Source organism: Diceros bicornis, chromosome 26 (genome assembly GCF_020826845.1).
Source record: "Diceros bicornis minor isolate mBicDic1 chromosome 26, mDicBic1.mat.cur, whole genome shotgun sequence".
Classification (NCBI taxonomy): domain Eukaryota; kingdom Metazoa; phylum Chordata; class Mammalia; order Perissodactyla; family Rhinocerotidae; genus Diceros; species Diceros bicornis.
The window spans coordinates 44,304,683-44,330,527 of NC_080765.1; the positions used below are offsets into that span (position 1 = coordinate 44,304,683).

Below are 25,845 nucleotides of genomic sequence, written 5' to 3' on the forward strand. Positions count from 1 at the left end.
TTCAATAGCTTTTAGGGTATAGTAGTCCCCCCTTATTCGCAGTTTTGCTTTCCACTGTTTCAGTTGTCCGAGGGCAACTGTGGTCCAAAAATATTAAATGGAAAATTCCAGAAATAAATAATTAATACGTTTTAAATTGTGCACCTTTCTGAGTAGCGTGGCAAAATCTGGCACCATCTCGCTCCGTCCCACCTGGGATGTGAATCATCCGTTTGTCCAGCGTATCCACACTGTACACACTACCTGTTAGTCACTTAGGAACCGTCAGGGTTATCAGATCGACTGTTGGTGTCTCAGTGCTTATGTTCAAGTAACCGTTATTTTACTTAATAATGGCACCAAAGTGCAGGAGCAGTGATGCTGGCATTTCGGATATGCCAAAGAGAGCCGCAAGGTGCTTCCTTTAAGTGAAAAGGTGAAAGTTCTCGACTTAATAAGGAAAGAAAAATAATCATATGCTGAGGTTGCTAAGATCTACAGTAACTTTCACTACAGTATATTGTTAATGTTCTATTTTATTATTGTTGTTGTTAGTCTCTTACTGTGCCTAATTTATCAATTAAACTTTATCATAGGTATGTACATATAGGAGAAAACATAGTAGATGTAAAGGTTCGGTACTATCTGTGGTTTCAGGCATCCACTGGGGTCTTGGGACATATCCCCCACAGATAAGGGAGGACTACTGTATTCACAGATATATGCAACCATCAGCACAGTCAATTTTAGAACATTTTTCATCACCTCAAAAAGAAACCCTGTACCCATCAGCAGTCATTCCCCATTCCCCGCTCCCATCCCTTGGCCACCACTAGTCTGCTTTCTGTCTCTATGGATTTCCCTATTCTGGACTTTCATATAATAATGGAATCATATAATATGTGGTCTTTTGTGTCTGGCTTCTTTCACTGAGCATAATATCTTTAAAGTTCATCCATGTTGTAGCGTGTGTCAGAACTTCATTCCTTTTTATGGCTGAATAATATTCTGTTGTGTGGATAGACCACATTTTGTTTATTCATTCATCTGTTGATGGACACTTGGGTTGTTTCCACCTTTGGCTATTGTGAATAATGCTGCTGTGAACATTGGTGTACACGTTCTTATGTGGAGATATGTTTCAGGGAGATTTTATCTTACTATTAGAAATACCTTAGGGCCGGCCCCGTGGCTTAGCGGTTAAGTGCGCGCGCTCCGCTGCTGGCGGCCTGGGTTCGGATCCCGGGCGCGCACTGATGCACTGCTTGTCCGGCCATGCTGAGGCCGCGTCCCACATACAGCAACTAGAAGGATGTGCAGCTATGACATACAACTATCTACTGGGGCTTTGGGGAAAAAAAATAAAAAATAAATTAAAAAAAATTTAGAAATACTTTATACTTTTCTAGTACTAGACAGCTTTCAGAATTCCATCACATATCATTTGAGCCTCCCACTATCTGGCACGCAGTAGGTATTCCATCAATAGCAGTGAAATGAAGGCACAGAAAACCTGGAGGTGGGCAGGGTGGGTGTTTTTCTTTTCCATTTTAGTACTGATGAAACAGGCACAGAAAAGTTAAAATACTTGCTCAAGGTCCCACTGCTGATTAGGGGAGCAAATTCGGGCTCCTGACTCTCTTCCTCTCCTGCCCCCAGAGTCACAGGGTCCCCAGGGCTGCTCCTCGAAGTGGGCAGCTCTGCCTGACCACCAGGATTCCATCCCATTGGTGGCTTCTGTGAGGGCCTCCCACCACTGGCCGCTCCTGCTTCTTTGTGCTCTCCTCCTGGGAATATCCTCTGACAGGGTAGCAAGGCCAGCTAGACCGCAGACCCTAGAACTGATGGGCATCAGCCCCTGTGGCCTTGGAGATGGACCATGGCCTGGGACGGGGTGCAGGGGCAGGCCTGGTACAGCCTCCTACAGGCAGGTTCCACCCTTTGCAACCAGTAGGTCCCTGAGAAGATGGGTATAGGTTGACTCCCATGGTCAAGGCCCAGAGCCAGTGGTTCTCAGATACTAAGGTGTGTAGGAATTACCTGGGTGCTTGTTAAAGCAGCATCACGGAGGCGGCAGGCTGTGGGCTGGCAAGAGGGAACGGGTGAGGCAGGATCTGCAGAGAAGTGGGAGGGCGTTCCAGGCAGGCGGTGGGATGGGCCATCGGGAGACTGATTACGGGTTCTCCCAAAAAGATATGTTGAAGTCCTAACCCCCAGTACCTCAGAATGTGACCTCATTTGGAAATAGGGTGGTTGCAGATGTAGTTAATCTGACTAGTGTCCTTGGAAGAAAAGGAGAAGACACACAGGATAGAAACGGACGGAGAGGCCATGTGCAATGGAGGCCGAGACTGGAGACAGTGCAGCCGCGAGCCAAGGATTCCCAGAGCCATCAGAAGCTGGAAGAGGCTGGAAGGAGCCCCCGCTAGAGGCTTCAGAGGGAGCATGGCCCTGCCCACCCCTTGATTTTGGACCTCTGGCCTCCAGAACTGTGAGAGAACACATTCTATTGCTTTAAGCCCCCAGGTGTGGTGCTTTGTTACAGCAGGCACAGGAAACGAATACAAGACCAGCTCAGGCCTCAGTGTAGGGCTTTGGGGCCCTTGTCTGGCTGGGAGGTGGGGACCCACTGGGCAGGCAGCTTGCTGGAGCTCCTCAGATGCAGCCTGGTGGAGGCTGCTAGGGCCCTCGGCACTTACCAGGGAGGGTCACCCTGGGGACAGCGAGTGCGGAATGTACACTTGCTCTGGCCCCACCCTCCACCCTGCCCTTGGCTTTAACCTTCCCCTCTCCAGGGCAGCCCTGTGGGAACTAAGGAGTAGATGGCAGAATGTAACAGCCTGGCGGCTCCTGGGTGGCAAGAGCCTCGTCTGGTTTCAGTGTTTGAAGAGACAAGACGGAGAACCCAGCCCCTTGGTGACATTAAATCCACCTGAGAAGGAAGCTGCTCTAGGGTTTAATTGCCCATAATGATTCCTCCCTGGGGGTGGGGATGTACAGAGAGGGAGCCCCAGGGAGGGCTTAGAGGCCTGGGCTGCAGGAGGGACAGAGCCCTGGGAAAGCATGGCTAATGTGTCTGAGGTTCAGGGTCTATGCCACTTGGGGATATAAACTGGGAGCAAGTTTGTTCCCAGAGAAGACATGAGATTTCTAGAATGTTCCACCATAGAGCAGCCTGGGTGTTCTAGACATCTTTGCCTGTGGCATTCCAAGCTCTGGAGTGATAATGGAGGGTAATGGATGGATTTGCTTGAAGGCTTTGGGAGTTTGTGGGTTCATGGAGCAGCAGGCAGGGACATGGTCTTCTGCCCTTTCTCTCATGACCTAGACTCTGGAGGGCTCTTCTGGTCCAGTCTTGTGGCTTCTGCCATCCTGAACTCAGATAGCTAAGAGCTGATCTCTTGGAACCAACTATCCTTTGTCTCCTGGTGATGAGGACAGGGAGCCCCTCCCTGCATTCTCCTCCTGGTGACACTGGAGAACCACAGCCTAAGGGCGAATGCAGGGCTGGGCTGGGTGCAGGTGACCTCCGGGAGCTTAAACCTCACCCCAGTCCTTCCCAAAATCTCTGCACAGAGCTGTGCTCAGGGACCCAGCCTGGCATCAGAGCCCTTGGCTGGCACTCATCGGAAGGGCATGTTTTGTAGGAACAACTAGGGGAATGGATGGGTGACCCCAGGGAGAAGGCAAGACATGGCCATAAAAGTTAAGAAATGGCAGAGAGGAAAGGAAGTCACATGTTTCACAAGGAACCCTGAGTGAAAGACCAGGGCGAGGGGTCGGAGACCTTGTGTTCATGTCCGGCTTTGCCCCCAGCTTGCTAGGTGACTCCGGCAGGTTCTCTTCCTTCTCTGGGCCTCAGGCTCTTCATCTCTGAAGTGAAGGAGTTGGGATAGTTAGCTTCTAAGTTTCCTTCCAGTTCTACACGTCTCTACAGGCAAAATAACCATGAGGCCGAGTAACAAGACAAGGTTGGGGGCCCTGAACAGAAGGACCAGAAGTGGAGCCCATCTGTCACAAATTTGGTGAAGCACTGTGGGAGAGAAGGTGGAAATATCTGGCATCTTAGTGTCTGGACAGCAGTTTTTCTGGAAGGATCTATGGTCCAGGGCACGCAGGGTGCAGTATTTGTGTGTTATTGCTGCCCCAGCCTCTGCCCCTGGCTGTACCTTCCTGCATAACCTTCTCTGAGCCGACCTGGGACAGGTGGCTCCTCTGGTCTTCTTGGCAGTTGGGAGTGAGAGCTGCTAAGGACACCTCACCACTGAGCAGATGTCGGGGGGAGGCTTGGCGCCACCAATGGGAACAGGGCTGCTGGCGGTGGCGGAGGCGAAGGGGCCCCCTGTGGTCATGCAGGCCCATGTGGCAGGCCTTCCAAAGCCATGAAAAAATTAGCTCTGATTTCAGCCGAGCAGGACGAGCAAAGCGCCCCTCAGGTGGGAGCCACAGCCACTCTCGCTCATCTCTGTGGCAGTCAAAGCCACGTTCTCAAGGCCTGAGGCGTGTCTGAGGGGTTTACTGTTGCTCCCTGTGCTCACTTATCATAAGGACGACAAGGCCACGCTGACACCACGAATATGGGCTCTCTGATTGTGTTGCCATTTCCGGGAGCTGTGCAGGGCCCTCAGGGGCTCTGCTCCCAGACAGGGCCTCTCACTCATTCTCAGACAGACGTGCGCTTACATATGGGTCTGTGTAGACATCCCCTAAGTTGTGTTTGCGTTGGGAGCAAAGTGCAGGGTCACCTCCCATCAATGGGGGTGGAAGGAGTCTGGGAGGTGTAGAGGGGAGGGGAAGCCATGCGTGATCTCGGAGTGGCCCTGGAAGTTTCTGGGTGAGTCAGGGCTGACTGGAAGTGGGAGTCAGAGACTGTAGGAATTAACTTGGGGCTCAGCAGGACCAGATCCGGGCCCTGGGGGTGCTGACAGCTAGGGCCCATTCCTGTCCCAGGCCAGCTGGAACTTCATGGAGAGAGCAAGGCTACCCCCAAGGCGCCCACAGCTCCTTGAACGAGCTGCTTCTAGCAGGGAGAAGGGGGAAGGAGCCATGGGCAGAAAGAGCTCTCTTGGCTCCCTGACTGAGCCCCCAGAAACAGAGGGTCAGAAGGAGTAGAGTGAAGGTGCGCCAGCTTGGCTCCTGTCCCGAGCTGGTTCTGCTTTGGCCCACTCAGTGAACTTGGGATTTGGCCTGGTATCTTTGCTCTTCTAGGAAATTATTATTATTATGCCTGACATTTGTTGACTGCTTTTAAACAACATCCAATGTTTAAAATACTCCGAAGGGGTTGGCAAAGCAGGTATTATTATTTGCATTTTATGGGTGAATGGAGCTGGGTGAAGGGGAGTGAGGAGCAGCCCACAGTCATGTTGCTGGTTAGGAAGACACTAATGAGCAGAGCCCAGCTCTCCTGACTTCCAACTGCATCCAGAGAGTCCAGTCTGGCTCTCGGTCATGTAGCAAAGGAAAGCCCTGAGATGTGGTCGTGGCCAGGCTGGGGAAGGTGTCACATCCATTTCCCACGCTTGGGAATCAAGCAGACTTCCTCCTGCTTCCCTGGCCTGGGGATGAGGTGGGTCTGGTGTCATTACTCCCCCGACCTGCCAAGCCCGCGATGCTTCTGACCCGAACCCAAGGTGTCCATCTGACTGGGACCTTGGGGAGCCACACTCCTTTGGCTCCCAGTGGGTCTCTCCCTGGCTGGTGCCCAAAAGTTAAACCATCAGCCCTCTCAGAGGTCATCCTCCAGATCCCAGGAAGATTCTATTTCTGTGGGTGGGGAGGTAGGGGCCGGGGGTAAGGCAGCCACCTGCCTCAGTCTGTCTCAGAATCCAGCCTGCACCTCTCCCTCCTTCCTTCCTGTCTCCTGCCCAGCTTGCCCCTCTGAATGGAGGAAGTACTGCCCAAGACTCCTACAAGGACTTCTGTTCACTTCAGGCAGGGCCAATCTCTGGGAAAACTGGGTGCTCCACAGAGTGTCTCTATAATAATGGAGTCACACCGAGGGGCTAGGGATTAACGTTTTGCTTCTTCCGAAGGTATTTGCCTTTTGAAAGTGAGTGCTTATCCATATTCATGAATCTTCTGGGCATCAGTGACAAGCATGTGTATACATGGTTGTGGGATTGTGGGCAATTTCTCCCATACCCCCTAAACCAAGAATTCCCAGGAATTAGGGGTGGGGAGGGGGGTGGAGTTATCTGCCAATTATCTGGACTTTATGGGTTAAAAACCATTGTCTTAAAATCTTAAACAATCATTTTTAAAGGGAGGAAGAAGAGGGTAGACTGAGGAGTCACTGTCCTTCTAAGGCTGACTTACCCCCTCTCATTTGTGGGGGGCAGTGGCATGGTGCTGGGAAAGCTCATGAGACTCAGAGTTGGTGGAGAGCTGGGTTCTAAAACCAGCCCACTGCTGACTAGCCTAACTAGCCCTGTGGTCTTGGGACAATCACTTATCAGAATTTTAAGATCCTGATCAGTGAAATCAAACCAGTTGGTCTGTGAGGAGGTCCCTTGTGACCTCCAATCCCATAAGTCTTTCTGATTGGTGCCTTTGTCATTGTATCCTGTCCCCTGGGTGAATCATTTTGGGGCTAGAGTCCAGCCAGGGACAAGCTGTCCTGGTGGGATTAGCCTTGACTTTGGAGCTTGGCGAGGAGGCCAAAGAACCTTCCAAAATTGGCTGCCTCATTCACTGCACTGTAGTCCCCTTGTCTGGGGGGAAGACATAGAGGCCAAGAGGGTGGTGAGAGAGGGTCTCAGGGTCCTGGGAGAGTGCGGGCACTTCCCTTCCAAGGTCCTTTTCAGCGTCAGCATCTGCAAAGCTTTCTGAAGGCTCACCCAAGAAGAAAGGACAGGAGTCCCTGAGTGGTGAACATTTACTCTGCAAATGAGGTCAAGAAAAAATGTGATGCCAGAAGAGGCCACTGACCCACGTTGGCCAGTCCAGCAGTGCTCAGAGACAAGATCTAGAACACAGAAGGGGTCAGTCTGCCGCTCCAGCTCCATGAATTCTGTTTCTGAATTGTCCTCAGCTGCACTTGAGGCATGGCTGATGAGATGTGCAAGAGTTTGGGCAGAGGAAGCCTGGGAAAGACGTGGGACTCCCTGGATGCCAAGACTGCTGTTCCTGACTCCCAGGGACAGAGGTGTCCAGGGGTAGAACTGGAAAGTGAGTGTCCCCCAGGACTTTATTATTGATGACTCATCTGCATAATTGTGTGTGAGTAACGGTCAAAGGTATTTTCGTTGTGTGTGACTTTGAACTCCATAGTTTCAGTTCATATGGATGAGAAGTCACATGGAAGAATAACTTTGGCAGATCCTAAGGAGACTTGGACAAGTGAACTGAGTTTACATTCTATTCCATGAAGATATTGAATATAATTGTATTTATTTATTTATTTTTTCCCCAAAGCCCCAGTAGATAGTTGTATGTCATAGCTGCACATCCTTCTAGTTGCTGCATGTGGGACGCGGCCTCAGCATGGCCGGAGAAGCGGTGCGTCGGTGCGTCGGTGCGCGCCCGGGATCCGAACCCCGGGCCGCCGGCAGTGGAGCGCGAGCACTTAACCGCTAAGCCACGGGGCCGGCCCGAAGATATTGAATAAATTCAGCACCTAGAGGTGAGCTCAAAACAGGTCAACCAAATAAAAGATCTCAGGTTCTGACCTCTCTTCTCCCATTTCCAGTTTCAACTTCTAGACCGACTCCCTGACACTTGGCGCTGAGGGCGGCTCAGAGCAGTGGTTCTCAACTGCTGGTGCTCATTAGGACCACCTGTGAAACACGCAGGTTCCCACTGACCCAACCTGGAGCCTGGGCGTCTGTGCTTGAAACACTGTGCAGGTCATGGACACCACCCCCACGTGGGCCAGGAGCACTGCTTTGTTTCCTGGCCTGAGTTCTAGCCCATCCCTGGAACGGCTTGTTGAGCAAACAGCTTGACTTTCCTGTGTCTGCTTCCTCATTTCGAGAGAGGCTAGTATTCCTCGCTCTCCCTGCCTCAGAGGGCTGCCAGGAGGATGCAAGAGGAAGAAGATGAAGCTACTTTGGGAAGCATGAAGTTCTGTGTGGAGGCGAGACAGCATCTAGCTCAGTGCCTGGAATAAGTCGATCAGCAAAGTGAAAAGATGCTGTGAGGGGGCTCCTTGGGCTGCTGGAGGAAATGATCAAGAGGAGGCTAGAGGAATTTTCAGGAGAGAGGGAGGGGGAGGCGGGAGCAGTGTTTGTCAACCCCCTCAGGCAGTGGGACAGATAGACTCAAAGAGAGCTGCTGGGCAGGAAGTACAAAGGGGGTGCTGAACCTCAGCTCCTTCATCTTCCCTCACCTCCGAGTCACTTTCATGGAACCCTAGCACTTCATGGGATGTGGTTTGCGAACTATATGCGGGGGAAAGCACTCTAGACTGAGGGCCATGAATGTGGGCTCTGTCCCAACCCTACCCCTGACCTTGGGCAGGTCTCCAAAGCTCCCTGGCCGGAGCTTCCTCCTCTGTAGTTGGACTCACTCAGGTCCTTGGCAACTCCACAGTCCTCTGAGTCCATGCAAAAAGTGCTTTGGAATGAGCTAGGAACTGGGGAAAAAAATCAGGTCTTTGGTGGTGGAGAGAGGAGAGAGGAATTGAGCCTGGGGCTCCTGCTGAGGCTGTGGGTGGGGGAAGCAGCTAAAAGGCTGACCCCCAAAGAAAAGCTTACTGTAGAGGAGGTGTCAGGAGAGGAAGAAGAACCGGTTTATGCCATGCTCTATCCAGGGCGTGAGCGGGGCTGGGGCACTAGCCTGTTAGGCGCATAGACCTTCCCGTGATCTCCGGGGCTGAGTAGGGGGCTTGCTATTCGTGTACTTTGACATAAGCACCCAGGCCTGTCCGGGGCTGGGGCGGCTGCCTTGGCAGCAGCACATACAGTACTGTACTGCATGTCCTAGGACAGACCAAGACTCATCTTACTGGGTTCTCAACCCCTCAACCCAGGGTGTCTGTCCTGGGTCCTTTGTGCCCTCCCCCAGCTCCTCCTCCAGGGGCCACTCGGGGGCTTCAGCAAGACGCTGGGGAGGTCAGGGAGGGAGGGAAGACACTGGGTTTGATTTCACAGAATTGAACTGAGTTTAATCAGAGGCTCTCCGGAGGAGAGATCGGGCCTAATGGCATAGCTGCTTCCTGGGGATTGAGCGCTGGGGGCCCAATGGCACAGCTTGTTTCATTGAGAGACTTTCTGTCAGAGAAGTTACTTTTAGCCTGTGAAGGAAGCTCATAGGGCATGAAGTCATCACCCTCGGCCTTTTTCACTCCAAATTGCTTAGCAGGAGGTCGGGGGCAGCTTGGCACTAAGTCGTAAAAACCAGGGAAGAGTATGGATATAAACGTGTATACACACATGCACACACCTGACTTCCTGTCCAGGGCCCAGGAGTGGAAATATGCAACAGTGTGAAGGTCATAGTTAACCCCCAAAGTCTGGGGAACTCATCTCGCTTGGGACTATGTAGCACTCTCACCCCCACTGGGGACAGAGGGTGTTTTGATAATATCAGAAATGCCACAGGCAGTCAGACCCAGAGTCTGTTTGGCCCAGTATCATCACCATCAAAATCACTATCACTATCATCACCACCACCATCACCATCATGACCATGACCATGACCATCACCACCACCACTACCACCATCATCACTACCCTACCATCATCATCATCATTGTCAACATCATCAACAGTAGAGGGCAACAGGGTCCTATGGAAAGGGCTGGATTCCCCAGAGGAGAAGCCTCGCCCACTGCTATTCCAAGGTCACATGCCAAGACCTGTGTGACTCATGCAACTTGGGAGCGCCCAGTGGGCACACAAGAGGGGAGGGGCCGGGATCAGAAATCTGTGGGTCAAGATTATTTGGTTTAGCAGCAGTTTGCAGCTTTGGCTGCATGTTAGAATTACCCAAGAATTTTTTTTGTTGAAGTCCTGATGCTGGGGATACACCCGAATTCAATCAGAACCTCTGAGGAGGGGGAGAGGAGTGGGACCGAGAACCAGGGGATTCCAATATGCAGCCAATGCCAAGAATCACTGGTTTAGAGGCAGTTTTATCAGGTGGTGTAGACCAGCCCTTCTCAAACTGTAATGTGCAAAGGAATCACCTGGGCATCTTGTTGAAGTGTGGATTCTGATTCTGTGGGTCTGGGCTGGGGCCCGAGAGTCTGCATCTCTATCCAGCTCCCAGGTGATGCTGATGCTGCGGGTGCCCAGACCACACTCTGAGTAGCACAGATGTAGAACCCCGTTCTAGGATCAGGCAATCTCCTTTGCAGCTCTGGAGTTAAGTGGTCAGCCAGTTGCTAGCTATGTGATGTTGGGCAGTGTGTTGAGTGTCTCTGATTCCAGTCCTCTCATCTGTAAAATGGGGATAGGAATAAAACTTGTTTTACAGAAGCAAGTAAGAGTAAGTAGGTGGAGTAAGATCAAGTAAGTAATGTTTTATATATAAAGTGCTTTGTATCTCATATGAGATGTATTGTCTATATCTTGCTGCTCAGAGGACTGTCATTCTCCTTGGGTAAAACCAAATTCTTGCCATAGATTTTTTTCCAGAGGGTGAGGGGCATAGAGATGCAGGCAAAGGAATCAGGATGTACAGGTATTCAGGTGGTAATAAAAGAAAATTTTAATGAGTAACTACAGCTCCCCTACTAAGGGACCAGGAATTCGTATTGTACCCAGATCTCACCACAGACCTCTTCACGACACTTTCCATGGGTCAGGCAGGTCCCAGCCCTGGGAACACAGGGAGGATTAAGCCCTGGTTCCTGCAATCCAGGAGCCTGGAGAGAAGGCATATGTAGGGAGGGGGAGGGACCAGTGGGAAGGGGTGCCCCTATGCTCCCCTGCACATCGTGCATGGAGGGCCTGACAAGGGGTGAGCACTTCTGGGTTCCAGTCACCCATCAGCCACCTGGTGTCTTGGGCAAGTCAAAGACTCTCTAGACCTTCAGCTCTGAAGTCTGGCTGATGGTAATAAAGGGGGTTTGAACGCGGTCACGAATGTGAAAGTGCTTGGGGAACTGTTGTATCAATACGCGGGGCTCCTTTAGATAAAAGCCACCCAAAGTTCCCATCTTTCTGAATTTGATAGCAAGTTGCATCTGTGGGCACTAATGAGAAAAGATTTGTTCTTGGTCCCTAAAGGCTGCCCCAGCTTCTGGGAACAAGATAGGTGGGTACCCCGAGGCAGGAGCTTTTCTTTGTGGGAGACAGGGATGGGAGTACCAGGCTGTGGCCTGAGGGAGGGGCGTCTGTAGCCCGCAGAGAGGTAGGATGCTGCTTCCTCAGAGGGAGTCCTCGTGAGTCATGGGAGCCCTGGGGGCTGTCTCAGCTTCCCCACGGCAGGGCCCCTCTGGTCCCCTCATCCCCGGGAGCCTACAGCATTCCCCCTCCTCCTTAAATAGGTCCCAGCCTGGGTGGGAGGGGGCAACCGTCTCTGCTGACCCCATTTTCCGGATAAATTACATGCGTCCCTTGACAGAGGTCTCTGGCATGGACCAGGCCCCTACCTCACTCTCCTGCTTTGCTCTACCAGTGCACTCAGCTCTCCTGGTAAAGCGACAGGTCCTCAGAAGGGGATCCCCTTGGGAGGGGTTGGCTAAGGTCGCCAGGAAGCCCTGGCCCTGCCTGTTTTGGATACTTCCTCCTCCTCAGGCCACGTCCCCTCTAATCTAAGGTACCGAGGCCAGCAAATGCCTGCCCTTAAGGGGACAGAGTTGGATGTGCGACTTAATAAGGTCGAGAGCCACAAGTAATCCCCTAAGTACTTTGCTGTGTAACCTGAGATGATCTGGCCCGCACACACCTGTTTTCACTCCTTTGCTGATAGCGGTATAAAAAGCATGGTTAATGACTCTAGGAACTGACAAGGGGTGGAATGTCCATGCATCTGTCCTATCTTGGAAAGATCTCCTAGTGAGCCAGGCTGCAAGGTTGAGAAAAGACTGGAAGGGCTCTCCTGAGTGTCCATGGCTACACGGTCATCAGGACCCAGTGGGGAGACTTGAGAGCCAGGGGCGGGGTGGGGCTCTGGGGGTGGGCCAGCCACTTACTCCCTCAGTGATGGATGGCAGGTCTATAACTGCCCCAGCTGCAGCTTCTGCATCTTGGGAGGGAGGCAGAATAATGCCCGCTCTGCTTGCCGCACGTGGCAGTCACGAAGACCAGGGAGGTCGGGTGTGCCACTGCACGCCAGGCCCGCACCTCACTCCCGAGGACGGGAGCTAGCTTGAGTTAGACTCTTTTGAGAAGCAAAGCGAGTGCCAACCCTGTGAAACTGACCAATCGTGTTCTAATCATTTAGAACTGCAAGCTTCCGCTTCGGGTGGCACAGAAGATGTTGGCAATTTGTTGGAGAATCATTTCCCTGCTGGAGACGCAAGTCTAGAGGAGAAGGAAAGGGCGCTTTATGCAGAGGCGGCCTCTCAAGAGAAGAACCTGCTCCTTCACTCCCCAGATGGCAGGGAGGCTGGGAGCTCGGAGAAGACCACCACTGGGGCCTCTGCCGCCACCACCCCCGGCCCGGGCTCTGATCCCGAAGCCAGCCTCTCCAATGCCTCAGCCTCAGAGTCGGCTCCCCCTGGGGACCCTGTGGGGCCTGGGGAGGAAGAAGTGGGCCCACCAGGAGCGAGCGCCCTTCCTCCAGAAGGGGACAGGGGCCCTGAAGAAGAGGGGAGGCCAGACCTCAGTGCGGGAGAGGGCCCAGCAGAAGAGGGGGCTGGGCTTGGGGTCCCCACAGAGGAAGCTGCCAGCGGGGAGATGGAAGGACAGGCTGGGAGTGGCATGGTCCCAGAGGAAGCTGAGGAGGTCCTAGGGGACAACTCTGAGCAGGAAATAGCAGTGGGGGCTGCAGAGCCTGAAGACGCAGGGGCCTCTCCTACTGTGGAGGAGGTCGAGGAGACAGAAGGTGAGGGGAGCCCAGGGCCTGATCAGGGCCCAGAAGGGCCAGATGGAGTTGCGGATGTGGACATAGAAGCCATGGAGGGGCCTGAGGACCAGGGGGAGCCTGGCCCCAACCCAGCTGTGGAGACCGGGGGCGCACAGAGCTCTGAGGCGGGGGACGCCCAGGAAGACAGCCCCCCAGAGGGCCAGGTGCCAGAATTGTCCCAGGAAGATGAGGACGCAGCCTCCTCTGAAGAAGAGGGTGGCGACCACAGTGGAAGCGAGGAAGAAGGAGGGGTTCCATCCCAAGAAGAATCCGAAGAGGACAGCGGCGATGGGGCTAGTTCAGAAGAAGCAGGGGGTGACTCTGAGGAAGCCAGAGAACCCCAGGAAGCAGCAGAAACCCCAAGCCTTGGGGACGAGGGGGCCGAGCTGAGCCCCGAGGAATCGAATACAGGTCCCGAGGGGGATAAAGCCCAGGATGCAGCAGCAGAGGAGCCAGAGGAGGGGCCTCAGGGTAGGGGATTCTCAAATTGCTCCCAGCACCTTGGGCAGCTGCACTCTTCCTGGAAATCTTGTATGTAGTGGGACAGGCAGGGACAGGGCGGGGCGGGAGAGCCCCTAGCCTGCCCTGGGTTTGCTGAGTTTGAGGTCCTGTCCAGGGTACTTGGCCCCTGGGGTGCCTTTGGGGCTGCTCATTTGCCACGTATTCCCAGTTTGGAGGGTCCCAGTGAGGGGCTGCAGCATGGAGGGCCCAGAGGGACCTGGTCACTTCTGAGTTAGGCCCTTAGGAGCCTGCCTGTTAGGATCCCTCGATGCACTTTAACATGGACCAGTGCCTAAACCTGAGGGACAAGGGACATAGTGGCAGGATTTGAGACCTCATGGCAGGCTGATGGAGAGATGTACAGGTGGGAGTGGGTTGGGAGCCCCCCGGGGACCACATTGTTGGGCTAACACCTGGGATCTCCCCTTGAAGACTGTGCCACGTCAGGCAAGGTGAACGAGGACTGAGGTCTTGATCTTGATAAGAAATCTCAGGCTGGCTGTGACACTGATGTCCCACAGATGTCCCCCCAGAGCAGCAGCAGCCACCCTCTCAGGACTGGGGGACGGGGACAGGGGAAGGGTAGGGCAAAGCCATTGGGCAACGTTGGAGACACATTGCATCCTAGGCATGGCCAGGACGCCCCGTGGCCTCATGCACCAAGTAAGCTGTCCAGACTGAGGGCTGGCTTTTAGGATGGGGGTACTGGGAGCAATCTTCACCTTCCAACGTGGCTTCCCCACAGGTTTCCTTGCAGAATTTAGTTTCCATGTTGCTTGTCAAGTGCTTGTACACTCCATTAATGGGGAAGGCCTGCCGTCAGCCAGCTCCTCCTCTTTCTTTTCTTTTTTTTTTTGGTGAGGAAGATTGGCCCTGAGCTAACATCTGTGCCTATCTTCCTCTGTTTTGTATGTGGGATGCTGCCACAGCATGGCTTGATGAGTGGTGCGTAGGTCTGCCCCTGGGATCCGAACCCACAAATCCCAGGCCACCTAAGTGGAGCGTGCGAACTTAACCACTACGCCACTGGCCCGGCCCCTCCTCCTCTTTCCCTGTCCTCCCTGTTCTGGGTCTGAGGTCGGGCTGGCTGGGTCTGATCTTGATAAAGAATCACCCTCCAGAGATACAGCATGAAGCATATTGATTCTTCTTTCCTTCCCATCCCTCGTGAAACTGGTCTCCCTCTCCCACAGGCCCACATCCATCCCACCTCTAATCACCTAAAATCCTTTGTGCAGTTGGCCAGGGTAGAAACTGTCTCCTGGGGAGCCTGCAGGCGGTCACGGGCGTCTCTTGCTTGGTCAGAAGCAACAGTTGAGGACCCCGCCCCCCCCGGGCCCCGCCCCGCCCCGCCCCGCCCACACTCCTGGCAGCGGCTCCTCCCACCCATGCTCCACTCAGCCTCCTTGTGACCCTGATAAAAATGCTCATTCAGTCAGGTGAGTTGTTTGCTTAGAACCCCTCCCTGACTTCCAGGGCCCTGAAGATGAAATGCAGACTCCCCTGTGACCTTTAAGACCATGCATGGTCAGCACCTGCGGAACTCGCTTGCCCCAGCGTCAGCCCTCGCCTCCTAAGGCCCAGCGCCCTCTTCCTGCTTCTTGCTAAAGAACGCCTGTCTCCTGCCCTGATCTTTTTTTTTTTAAAGATTTTATTTATTTATTTATTTTCCCCCCAAAGCCCCGGTAGATAGTTGTATGTCGTAGTTGCACATCCATTCTAGTTGCTGTATGTGGGACGCGGCCTCAGCATGGCCGGAGAAGCGGTGTGGGGGTGCTCGCCCGGGATCCGAACCCGGGCTGCCAGCAGCGGAGCGCGCGCACTTAACTGCTAAGCCACGGGGCTGGCCCCGCCTGCTCTGATCTTTACCTAAGTAACTCCTCACAGCGCATCTCAGCTCATAGGCGGCCCTTCAGGGAAGTATTCTGTCTCCTCCTGCTAAGACTTCCTAGGCACACTTCTTAGGCCCTCATACCTTCTGGAGTCTTTCCTTCCATGGCCACATCACCGTCTGTAATCATTACATTACTTTTAAGATGATTTCTCCCCTCTCCCCACTAGACTGTAGGAAAACTCCACCAGGGCAGGAGCTTGTCTGTTTTGGGCACCACTGCATTCCCAGCACGATGCTTGGTGCTTGGCACACAGTCGGTGCTCAATGGGTGTTTGCCGAAGGCATAAAGTGGATTGTGGAGTTTAACAGAAGTTGAGTGTGGATTTTCAAAGTCCCTCCTAGAGTCAGAACTCCGTTCGGTTGAACTTGGTAAGCCTTCGTGCAGCACCTCCTCACAGCCCGCCCCTGCCCATCTTCCAGGGGGCTGAGAGCCTGGCTGGCTCTTAGCTTTGCCCTAACCTTGCTCTCTGTTTCTCTCCCCAGAAGAGGCGGAGGATGTGAGTGAAGAAGCCCCATTGAGGGACCGCTCCCACATCGAGAAAACTCTGATGCTGAATGAGGAGAAGCCTATTGATGATTACCCGGGTAACTGGAGGCTTGGGGATAGGGATGGCAGAGCCTCAGGGGCTGGGGCTCTGGGGCCAGTGGGCACCCCAGGGAGGAGAGCCCTGGAGATGGGGGCTTTGTGGAGGAGGCTCCTCCAGCAGGGCCCAAGACTGGGGGCTCTGGATTGGCACGGAGGAGGAAGGGCCGTCTAAGCAGAGGGACCAGCGAAAGCGAAGAGGGCAAATCCCAGTGCCGCCGCTGGGACTCGGCCCACGGGCTCTGAGCTGTGTCCGGGGAGTGTTGTTAAGAAGAGTTCATCAATTTGCTTTCATTTTTACAGTTTATAGCGCCCTTTCATGTCTGGTATTTCATTTCATTCTTGTAATAACCCAAGGCTTTCGGTGGGACTTACTGTCTCTTCTCAATTGATGAGCAAGCCAAAGCTCAGAGGGAGGCAGCAGTTTGCCGTGCGCACAGCTAGAGAGGGGCCGGCAGCATGAGGTGGGGGATCTAGAGAGCCCGACCCTCTCTCCCTCCTTCCCCCCTGTCTGTGCTGGTGAGTCCTTCCTCTTCCGTGCTTCTCCCTGGAGCCACACTCTTCCCAAGAAGATGCCAGGGATGTCTGAATCCTCCCACGGGCAGCAGGGAGTATGAGACAGGTGAGGGGCCAGGGTGGTCGTGCCTCCTTGCCCTCTAAGCCCAAGGCAAGCACAGTAGAGGCGGGGGCAGAGAGAAAGAGACAGGTTCCTGTCTGCCGTCTGCCATAGACAGGCCTTCACTAGCTGCCGGCTAAGGTGGAGCTTTGGGACACACTATCGAGGGGAAGGAGAAGAGGGTTAGGTCTGAAAAAAAAACCAACTCAGGGGGCTTTGGGGGTTGGGGAGGGGACGCCTTCGGGTTTACAGATTTCTGAGGGTTGGGATGTGGGTCAGCTCCCTCCAGGAATGCTAATACACAGGCCCCTGCCCCTCACCAGGCCCTTCCTGGGGAGAGAGCTGGCTCCACAGTGGTGCAGCCGCCTGGAGGACCCTCATTTGACCTCTCCCTTCACCCTTCTCTGCCCCCAGTCGTGCTGCAGCGACTTCGAAAGATCTACCACTCGTCCATCAAGCCCCTGGAGCAGTCTTACAAATACAACGAGCTTCGGCAGCATGAGATCACAGGTACCCCTTGTGTCCGGAGGTCGGGCCTGCACCTCCAACCTGTCCACATGCCCTGGTGGCCACGCGGGTTCCCGAGCTCCGTGCATGGTGGGCATGAGGACACGTGGAGCTGATCTCTCCTAAGGACTCAGAGAGGGACAGAGACCTCAGTCACGTGAACGATCCTTTCCCTGAAAGCATGCCCCACAATTTGCACAGGGTTTCACAGAGAGTATTTCATGTGTAAGCACTCATGCTTCTGTAGTGCCCTGGTTTCCAAGGGTGGTGATGTCAACTCGATCCCTTGTGGGCTCAAGAGCTCCTCGTTCACTTCCAGGTCATGTCTGAAGTCCTCTCATTGGCCTGGATTCCTTCCCTCCTCCTCATCACTCCTCCTGGTTGGCTTCCCTTGGGTCTGGATTCTTTTAAAAATTGATTTTCAAAATAATAAAAATAAGGTATACTTGTTGCCAAAAAAATTCAAATAGTACAAAATAGTATAAATTGAAAAATAAAAATCCCTTTCTTGATTTCCAGCTTCTCTAATTCTACTCCCAGAGACTCCCATTGTTCTAGTTTCTCGTGAATCCTTCCAGACGTTTCCTCTGCCTACATGAGCATATACGAGTGTGTCTTTTCTGTTTGTTTAACAAAGATGGGATCTTATCACACAACTCTGTGTGTGTGTCTCTCTGTGTGTGCGTGTCTGTGTGTGCGTGTCTGTGTGTGTGTGTCTGTGTGCGTGTGTCTGTGTGTGTGTGTCTGTGTGTGTGTCTGTGTGTGTGTGTCTGTGTGTGCGTGTGGTTCCCCTGCTCTTTCTGCCCCTCACGTGGATGTACCACACTAGATAACCACTACCTTACTGATGGAAAACAGGCTGTTTGCCATTTTCCATTTTTGTAAATGTTACAAACACCACTATAATCATTACATATTTCATGCAAATATATTTGTAGGATAAAATTTTAAAAGTGGAACACTGAAATGAAACATTTTGATAGTTACTGCCAAATTGCCTTAGGTTGTACCAGTTTGTACCCACAACAGGATATGAGAGTTCTTGTTCCCCCACAGCAATGCCATTTTTTTTTTTTTAAAGATTTTATTTATTTATTTTTTTCCCCCAAAGCCCCAGCAGATAGTTGTATGTCATAGCTGCACATCCCTCTAGTTGCTGTATGTGGGACGCGGCCTCAGCATGGCCGGAGAAGCGGTGCGTCGGTGCACGCCCGGGATCCGAACCCGGGCCGCCAGCAGCGGAGCGCGTGCACTTAACCGCTAAGCCACCGGGCCGGCCCAGCAATACCATTTTTAAGTGTTATTCATCTTCAAAAGATTTAACAATGGCGTCTAATAGTTGTTTGAATGGTGAGTGGTATTGCACATCTCTTTCTGTGTTGATTGGCTATTTCTGTATTATCTCATGTGATGCTCTTGATGGCTATAATGTGGGTAGGTGACATCGGGTATATATTATTCCTGCTTTACAGAAGAGAGCCCCCATGCCCCGAGAAAGGCTGGGCTCCCTAGGATCACAGCTGGAACTAGGAGCTGGAACTTTCTCCTTCTCTGAGAGAGGATGTCTGCCCTGCTTCACAACTACCTCTACTGTTTCTCGCAAGTCTAAGAGCAAACGGTCCTCCTGGGCTCCACAGAGCATGTGCAGGCGTTGGTGTGAGGGTGCCAGCTCCCAGTGCTTTCCTGTCCTCCACACTTGCCTGCCTTCTCTCGCAGCCCCCAGACCTAGCGGCTTGGCCGGGGAGGCTGCGGGCTGCCCAGGGAGTGGCGCTCTGCAGGGAGGGCATCTGGCTCCTGACCTCACTGTCTGGGTTTGGCTCCTCTCCCCTCCGCTCTTGCAAGTGCTGGGCACTCCGCTGTGCCTCTGGGCAGCCTCCTCCGGAAGCTCCGCTCCTGGTGTCTCACCTGGTGCCTCCTGTATATGCCAGTAACGCCCCCTGCTGTGGAGAGCTGAAACAGCGGCCCCTGGAAAAGCCCTGTTTGTGGTTTCTCTCGCAGGCGAGCTGGAAGCTCCAGTTCCCCTTGGTGTCACCTGGGCCTGGGTAAAAGAGACCTTCTGTAGGATCTCTGTGGCTCCTGCCACCCCCTCAGCCTGCCTGTCCCTGAGCCAGGGGTTGACACCCAGAGATGTGAGCGGCTCATTGTGTGTATTTACAGGCAGGGAGGAATGGGGTAGGGCCATGGTATCAATTTCAGGCAATATTTATGTGCCTACTGCTTACAAGACACCATCTGGGTCTTCTAGGATTAGTTTTACCTTAGAGAAAGAAAACCAGTGCATCTAGAAGCAACGTGTAGACTAAGAGGAGACTGTACTCCTCTTCCTATGAAAAAGATGAGGAAGGTGATGTCTTAATATTGCTTATATATGCATTAAAATATCTGAAAGAATATGGAGGGGATGTGATGGCCTAGGCAGACTGGAGACAGGGATGGGAGACTTTTCACTGTATATCTTTCTATACTTCTGATTTTTGAATGAAGAAATTAAATTAAACTGGAAAAATAAATAAATAAATAAAGGAGTGCCTACTGCTTTGAGGCCTGTCCGCCAGGGTCAGGGAGACGAAGAGGTCTGGAGAAATTAGGTGCTAAATGACGCAGGGCTGACCCTCTGCCATGGTTCAGAGAGGGGCTGAAGAGCTGGGGCCTGCAGGTCAGCAATGAGAATGACCGCATCCCATGTTGAAAGCCTCTCCCTTCTCCTTCCTGCCCTCTGGTTTTGAAAGCACTGGAGAACTCTGCTTTGTCTTCTTAGGGACCCAACTGGAGTGGCCCAGGCAGGGTGTTCTCCTCCACATTGGACACAGGGACAAGAACCCAAGAAGTGCCAAGTCAGTGCTTGGTCTTGGGACCTGGCAAATTTGTCACGGACTCTGGAGTCTAATATTGGAGACTGGCTCCAGCACCCAGGCTTGGGCTGAGCCTAAGGTGGGATTGGGGGTCATGGTGGAGGAAGGTGAGGCTGGGGACAGGCAGGGCCTGAGTCCAGGCCTCCCAAGGTTGTATAAGCCTCTTTCATATCCTTTCCTCTGTTACCAATCCAGATAGTAGAGTTTTAACCTCTCCCCACATGGCAGCTCTCTCCCCACCTTTTCATGAGCTCTTCTCCTCCAGACCTAAACCAGGAGACCTCACCCAGGTTGAGCTCTGAGTCAGTGTTTGTTGACTTCACTTAGTTCTCCTTCTGGTGCCGGTGTGCCAAGGATCTGCGCAAGGCCCAAATGATGTCTTCTGGTGTCTTTTAACTGGGTGATTGCACTTGTATAGCAAGAGGTATGCCACTGATTGCTACACGCCATCTGGTCCAATGTAGAGTTCCATGATCCAATTAGATGGACTGGGACACAGCGTGAAGAACTGTGTCACTCTCATAGTAAGGAGCTTTGTTAGTTCACTTCCGCTTCTAATTCCTGCTGCCTGCAGATGGGGAAATTACTTCCAAGCCAATGGTGCTGTTCCTGGGGCCGTGGAGCGTTGGCAAATCCACCATGATAAACTACCTCCTTGGGTTGGAAAACACTCGCTACCAGCTCTACACAGGTAACAGCGAGATTTTCTTGAGTGATTGTTGGTATTTCAATGTCATATGTAAAAACACTATGAAAAATTAAAACATTCATATGTGTCTTCAATATAATAATGAAAATTACATACAATAAATCAGCAGGTACACCCATGTTCATAGCAGCATTATCCACAATGGCCAAGAGGTGGAAACAACCCAAACATCCATTGATGGATGAATGCATAAACAAAATATGATCTATTCATGCAATGGAATATTATTCAACCTTAAAAAGGCATGCGTTTCTGAGACATGCCACAACATGGGTGCACCTTGAAGACACTGTGCTAAGTGAAATAAGCCAACACTAAAGGACAAATATTGTATGATTCCACTTATGAGGTACCTAGAGTAGTCAAATTCACAGAGACAGAAAGTAGAATAGAGATTCCCAGGGGCAGGAGGAAGGGGGACGGGAGTTACTGTTTAATGGGCACAGAGGTTCAGTTCAGGAGATGGATGGTGGTGATGGCTGCACAACAATGTGAATGTACTTACTGCCACTGACCTGTACACTTAAAAAGGGTGAAAATGGTAAATTCTGTTATGTATATTTTACCACAATTTTTTAAAAAAAGAAGCCACTAGCTTAGCAAACTTAGTATCTAATTCTTGTGGCAAACCCTCCCTGAATACCTTGCTTACCCGCTTACTCTGTGGTAGTTCTTTTCCCCAGGGATGACTGTGTTCCTACTAACCTGGTGCCCATGTATGCAGGTGCCGAGCCTACCACCTCCGAGTTCACAGTCCTCATGCACGGGCCCAAGCTGAAAACCATCGAGGGTATTGTCATGGCTGCTGACAGCGCCCGGTCCTTCTCACCCCTCGAGAAGTTTGGCCAGAATTTCTTGGAGAAGCTGATTGGCATCGAGGTTCCCCACAAACTTCTGGAGCGGGTCACTTTTGTGGATACACCAGGCATCATCGAGAACCGCAAGCAGCAAGAAAGAGGTAATTTAGCACTTATTTCTGAACAGCATGAGCTTTGTCTTAGAAAATTGTTTTCGACCGTGGGTGGTAGGCAGGCGGGGGAGAGGTAACGTGGCCAGCATCGTCCAAGACCATGGGCTGTGTTCTTTGCTTCCAGCCCTTTCTTGTTGTCACTGTGGTGCCACTTAGGTGTGGAGTATCTCATCCTCTTACCTCTCCAAGGACCAATCTGGTTGGGAGGCGATCAGTATTTTCCCAAGGAGAGGGAGGGCTGGTCTTCTCTGTAAGCAGCAACTTGAGGTCCACGCTGGGGCTGAGTTGTCTTTGGAAGGCCCAGGCTGCCCTGGGTGATCAAGGGCCTGGACCAGTTGAGTCCCAGTCTAGGTCTGCTTGACCTTTGGCTCACTTGGGTCTGGGTTGAACCTGACCTTCAACTCTTCCTAGTCCCAGTGTCTGCTTTACCAGGCCTGCTTCAACATAAACCTGTGTCAGACTTTCCAAAGCCCCACTTGCCTTCAGGTGGCAGGAGAGTGCCACTTTGGGTCCAGCAGGCACTAGGCTATGACACAGGCCACTGGGTATCGCCACGATGCAGGGCTGTCTGCAGGGTTGAGTCATAACCGGGTATTTGTAGGAATATATGACCAGATGGTGGATCTCTGTTTATGGTTATAACTCTCATTTTGGTTATAACCAGACCTTGTTTTATTACTAGTAATAACATTATCACTAATAATTATAATAGTAAATTAACCTTTATTGCACTCCTATTATGCATCAGATAATTTTATGCATTACTGGTTGATCATTGTAGAAAATTTTCAAGACAGGTATTCCTAGTCTCCTCGTTTTGGAAATAAGTTAAAGGAATTAAAATATATTGAGCACCTACTATGTGATGGGCAGTTTTAGTTATGTGCTTTCCTATATTTATGGCAACATAGTAATCTTTATATCAACTGGGGTGTCATTGTTTTTCTTGCCATTTTGTAGCTAAAAGGCTACAGCTTAGAAGCATTAAAGCAAGGAGCAGGCTGTTCTTGGTCAAAGGTTGACAAAGAGCAGGAGATATGCAATTAATTCTTTACAAGCCTTCAGAAGCCCAGGAAATCCCTAATGCCATTAGTTCCTTCACCCCATGGAATGGTTTGATTCTGGAAGAACCTGGGTAAGGGCCACTCAGCTTGACCTCTCGTTCCCTCTCCCCAAGGTTACCCATTCAATGATGTGTGCCAGTGGTTCATTGACAGAGCCGATCTCATCTTTGTTGTCTTTGACCCCACCAAGCTGGATGTGGGTCTGGAGCTGGAGATGCTCTTCCGCCAGCTGAAGGGGCGTGAATCCCAGATAAGGATCATCCTGAACAAGGCCGACAACCTGGCCACACAGATGCTCATGCGGGTCTATGGGGCCCTCTTCTGGAGCTTGGCCCCGCTCATCAACGTCACAGAGCCCCCAAGGGTTTATGTCAGCTCCTTCTGGCCATACGAGTACAAGCCCGATACACACCAGGACCTGTTCCTCAAGGAAGAGATCTCCCTCCTGGAAGACCTGAACCAGGTGATCGAGAACAGGTTGGAGAACAAGATCGCCTTCATCCGCCAGCATGCCATCCGGGTTCGCATTCATGCCCTCTTGGTCGACCGCTATCTGCAGACTTACAAGGAGAAAATGACCTTCTTCAGTGACGGAGAACTGGTCTTCAAGGACATTGTAGAAGATCCTGATAAATTCTACATCTTCAAGACCATCTTGGCAAAGACCAACGTCAGCAAATTTGACCTTCCCAACCGTGAGGCCTATAAGGACTTCTTTGGCATCAACCCTATTTCCAGTTTCAAGCTACTGTCCCAGCAATGCTCCTACATGGGAGGTTGCTTTCTGGAGAAGATTGAGCGGGCCATCACCCAGGAGCTCCCTGGCCTCCTGGGAAGCCTTGGGCTGGGGAAGAATCCAGGTGCTCTCAACTGTGACAAAACAGGGTGTGGCGAAACCCCGAAGAATCGCTATAGGAAGCCCTAGGTTGCTGTGTCGCCATCCTTGGGTTCCTACTGGTGAATGAGCTTGTATCCTAACTGTCTGAGATGTCCTGGTTTATTAACCCTTTGAGCCACACTGGCAGGAATCCTTATGAATTGGAGATTTGGGAATCAATTGAGGCCAGTGGTGGGGGAAGGGGTGGGTCGAGGGAGAAGAGTGGAAACTGTGAATTGTAGTGTGTTTGTCCTGTTGCTTCAATTTGGGGGCCTGATTGAGGCAAATCAGGCCACACCCGCTTTCCTTGGGTCCTATCTCAGAGGGACAGAGAGCAGCTAAATTCTAGTATATACTGAGATTAATGAGTCAAATAAGCTAAAAGCAGCTGAAATTCCTTTTTCCCCTATAAGCTGGGAGAATAGAGAAGCCTTGAGTTCTGTAGGGCTGCTAAGGCCCATTGTGGCTGCCTTCCACCCACTGTCTTCTGTGTGTCCCCCATCCCTGGGCTGCCTCCTAAGCTTGAGTTGACTTCAACAGGGACAATCTCTTGGGTCTGAATCAACCTGGGTTTTGAGCTTCCCCCCAGGCCCTCTTCCCTCCTCCCTCAGGGCTGGGGGAATGGTTTAGGATACCAGAACACTAAGAGAGAACAACAGTTCCCAGGCTAGGAGAAGGATCTGCTTCTCCCATGCCATCTCTCTGACGTAGTCTTCTAAGCCAGCTGGGAAGTTCAGTCCCTTTCTTGGCCCCAACAGGTGAGTGTTCCGTGTATTCAGGTAATTTACTTCTTGGAAGTAACTTTGGTGAAAGTCCCGGAAGGGCTCAGAGGGTTAATTGGTTTGCAGTGTGTCTTTGTCTATTGCATGTCTTGGAAAACTCAGACCCCAAAGGCGTTGGGTTTCAGAGGGGACAATGGAACCTTGCTCCTTTTTATCAGGGACTTCTCTGGGCAGCCCACCTCCCCCAAATTTAAGAGGAGGCTGTTTCCACAACTTCTCTGTGGAGACACTCGGCAGAAAAGAGTTGTTCCTTCCTGGTTTTCATCACCATGGCTTTTCCTTTCCCTTCTTCTCCATTCCCTGATGTGCCAACACTCAGAACTCGGAGTGATCTCCCAGGAGTCAGAACCAGCACCAGCTGCTCAGTGTTGGTGGCAACCAAGGCGTAACATTCAGTTTCGCCCATGAACTTGATGCCGACACCCACCAAACGTACCGCAGGAAAGCCAGGGCCTTCAAATACCGCTGAGTGTGAATATGTGTGTATTACAACGTCCAAGAGAGATTAGGGAGATAACATGCCAGCGGGCATAGAGAAAGAACTGGTTGTGAGAGTCCTGCCTGGCTGGTGTGCCACCTCGGAGGGCAGTGGGGCCGGGGGATGGGAGGGGGTGGGGGAGAGCCTGGAGGGAAGAAGGCTTTTGACGGAAAGTGGGGAGGTGAACAGTCTAAGTCCAGGAGACCTGGCCCAGGGCTGCTCAGAGGGGCTCCTCTGCCTAGTGAGCCAGCCTCTCTTGGGAGCGACTTTACCATGAGGCACGGGTCAGGACCGCCAGCACCAGGAAGTCATCCTGGACCAGGAGGAAAGTGAAGATGAAGGCAGAGGGAGAGGCACTCTGAGGATCAGGCAATGGAAGCAAACTGGCGATCAGATTAGGTCCATGCGGAGAACTATGATTTCGGAATTCCTGTTTCTCGGAATTATTAGCGCTCTGGTGCATGCTGCAACAGGGGCTGCTGCTTTTGGCTTGGTGGAGGGCCTGGAACTCCCACAAGAAAACCAGAGCCCCCAGAGCCTCCAGGACATTGCTTCTAAGGACAGAGCCAACCAGAGGAGAAAAGGGGTCTGCTGGGGATACCCAAGGGGCAAGCTGCTTTTCTTCTCTTTGAAACCCAGCCCTTGCCTCGTCTCTCCGTCACTCACCCTCTCTTGCTTCCGAATGCCCCTTAATGCCCACAGTGACTCCTGGCATGTCTGTTTTCCTCAATGCAGGAGGGAGATAAAAAGTACAGTACTGTACGAGCATTGTCAAGCTGCTGATGTTGCCATGGCTTTGGGGAAGCAGCTGGGATGAGGCTGATACATTCACACAAGAGTCTATCTTCAGGGGGGTGACATCCACAGTGTGGTCTTCTCCCCTTTTCTTTTCTCCATCCACTTTCCTCTTCTTCCTCCTCCCGTCCTCCGCTCACCCCCGGACTTCTTTTCCTCTGACTGCCCACGGGCTTGCAGTTGTCCGCTCGGCCTTGAAGTGCTGTTTTATGCCCTGTGCTGGGGAAGTGGATTTCAAGCAGAATTCTGACTCTTTGGGGTGGGTGGGTGGGTTGGGAACT

The 25,845-nt window shown here is 52.2% G+C and overlaps 1 protein-coding gene across 1 annotated transcript in view; it reads left to right on the forward strand.

The window, feature by feature from the left end:
* SRL (sarcalumenin) overlaps positions 1-23,689 on the forward strand; it is a 35,824-nt gene extending 12,135 nt beyond the window's left edge. Inside the window, exons 2-7 of the mRNA XM_058570594.1 lie at positions 12,313-13,407; positions 15,815-15,916; positions 16,945-17,040; positions 20,464-20,580; positions 21,323-21,556; positions 22,746-23,689. Of these exons, the coding sequence (XP_058426577.1) occupies positions 12,313-13,407; positions 15,815-15,916; positions 16,945-17,040; positions 20,464-20,580; positions 21,323-21,556; positions 22,746-23,557 (2,456 nt within the window). The 3' untranslated portion in view covers positions 23,558-23,689. The remainder of the gene's footprint in view (positions 1-12,312; positions 13,408-15,814; positions 15,917-16,944; positions 17,041-20,463; positions 20,581-21,322; positions 21,557-22,745) is intronic.
* Positions 23,690-25,845: the final 2,156 nt, after the last annotated feature.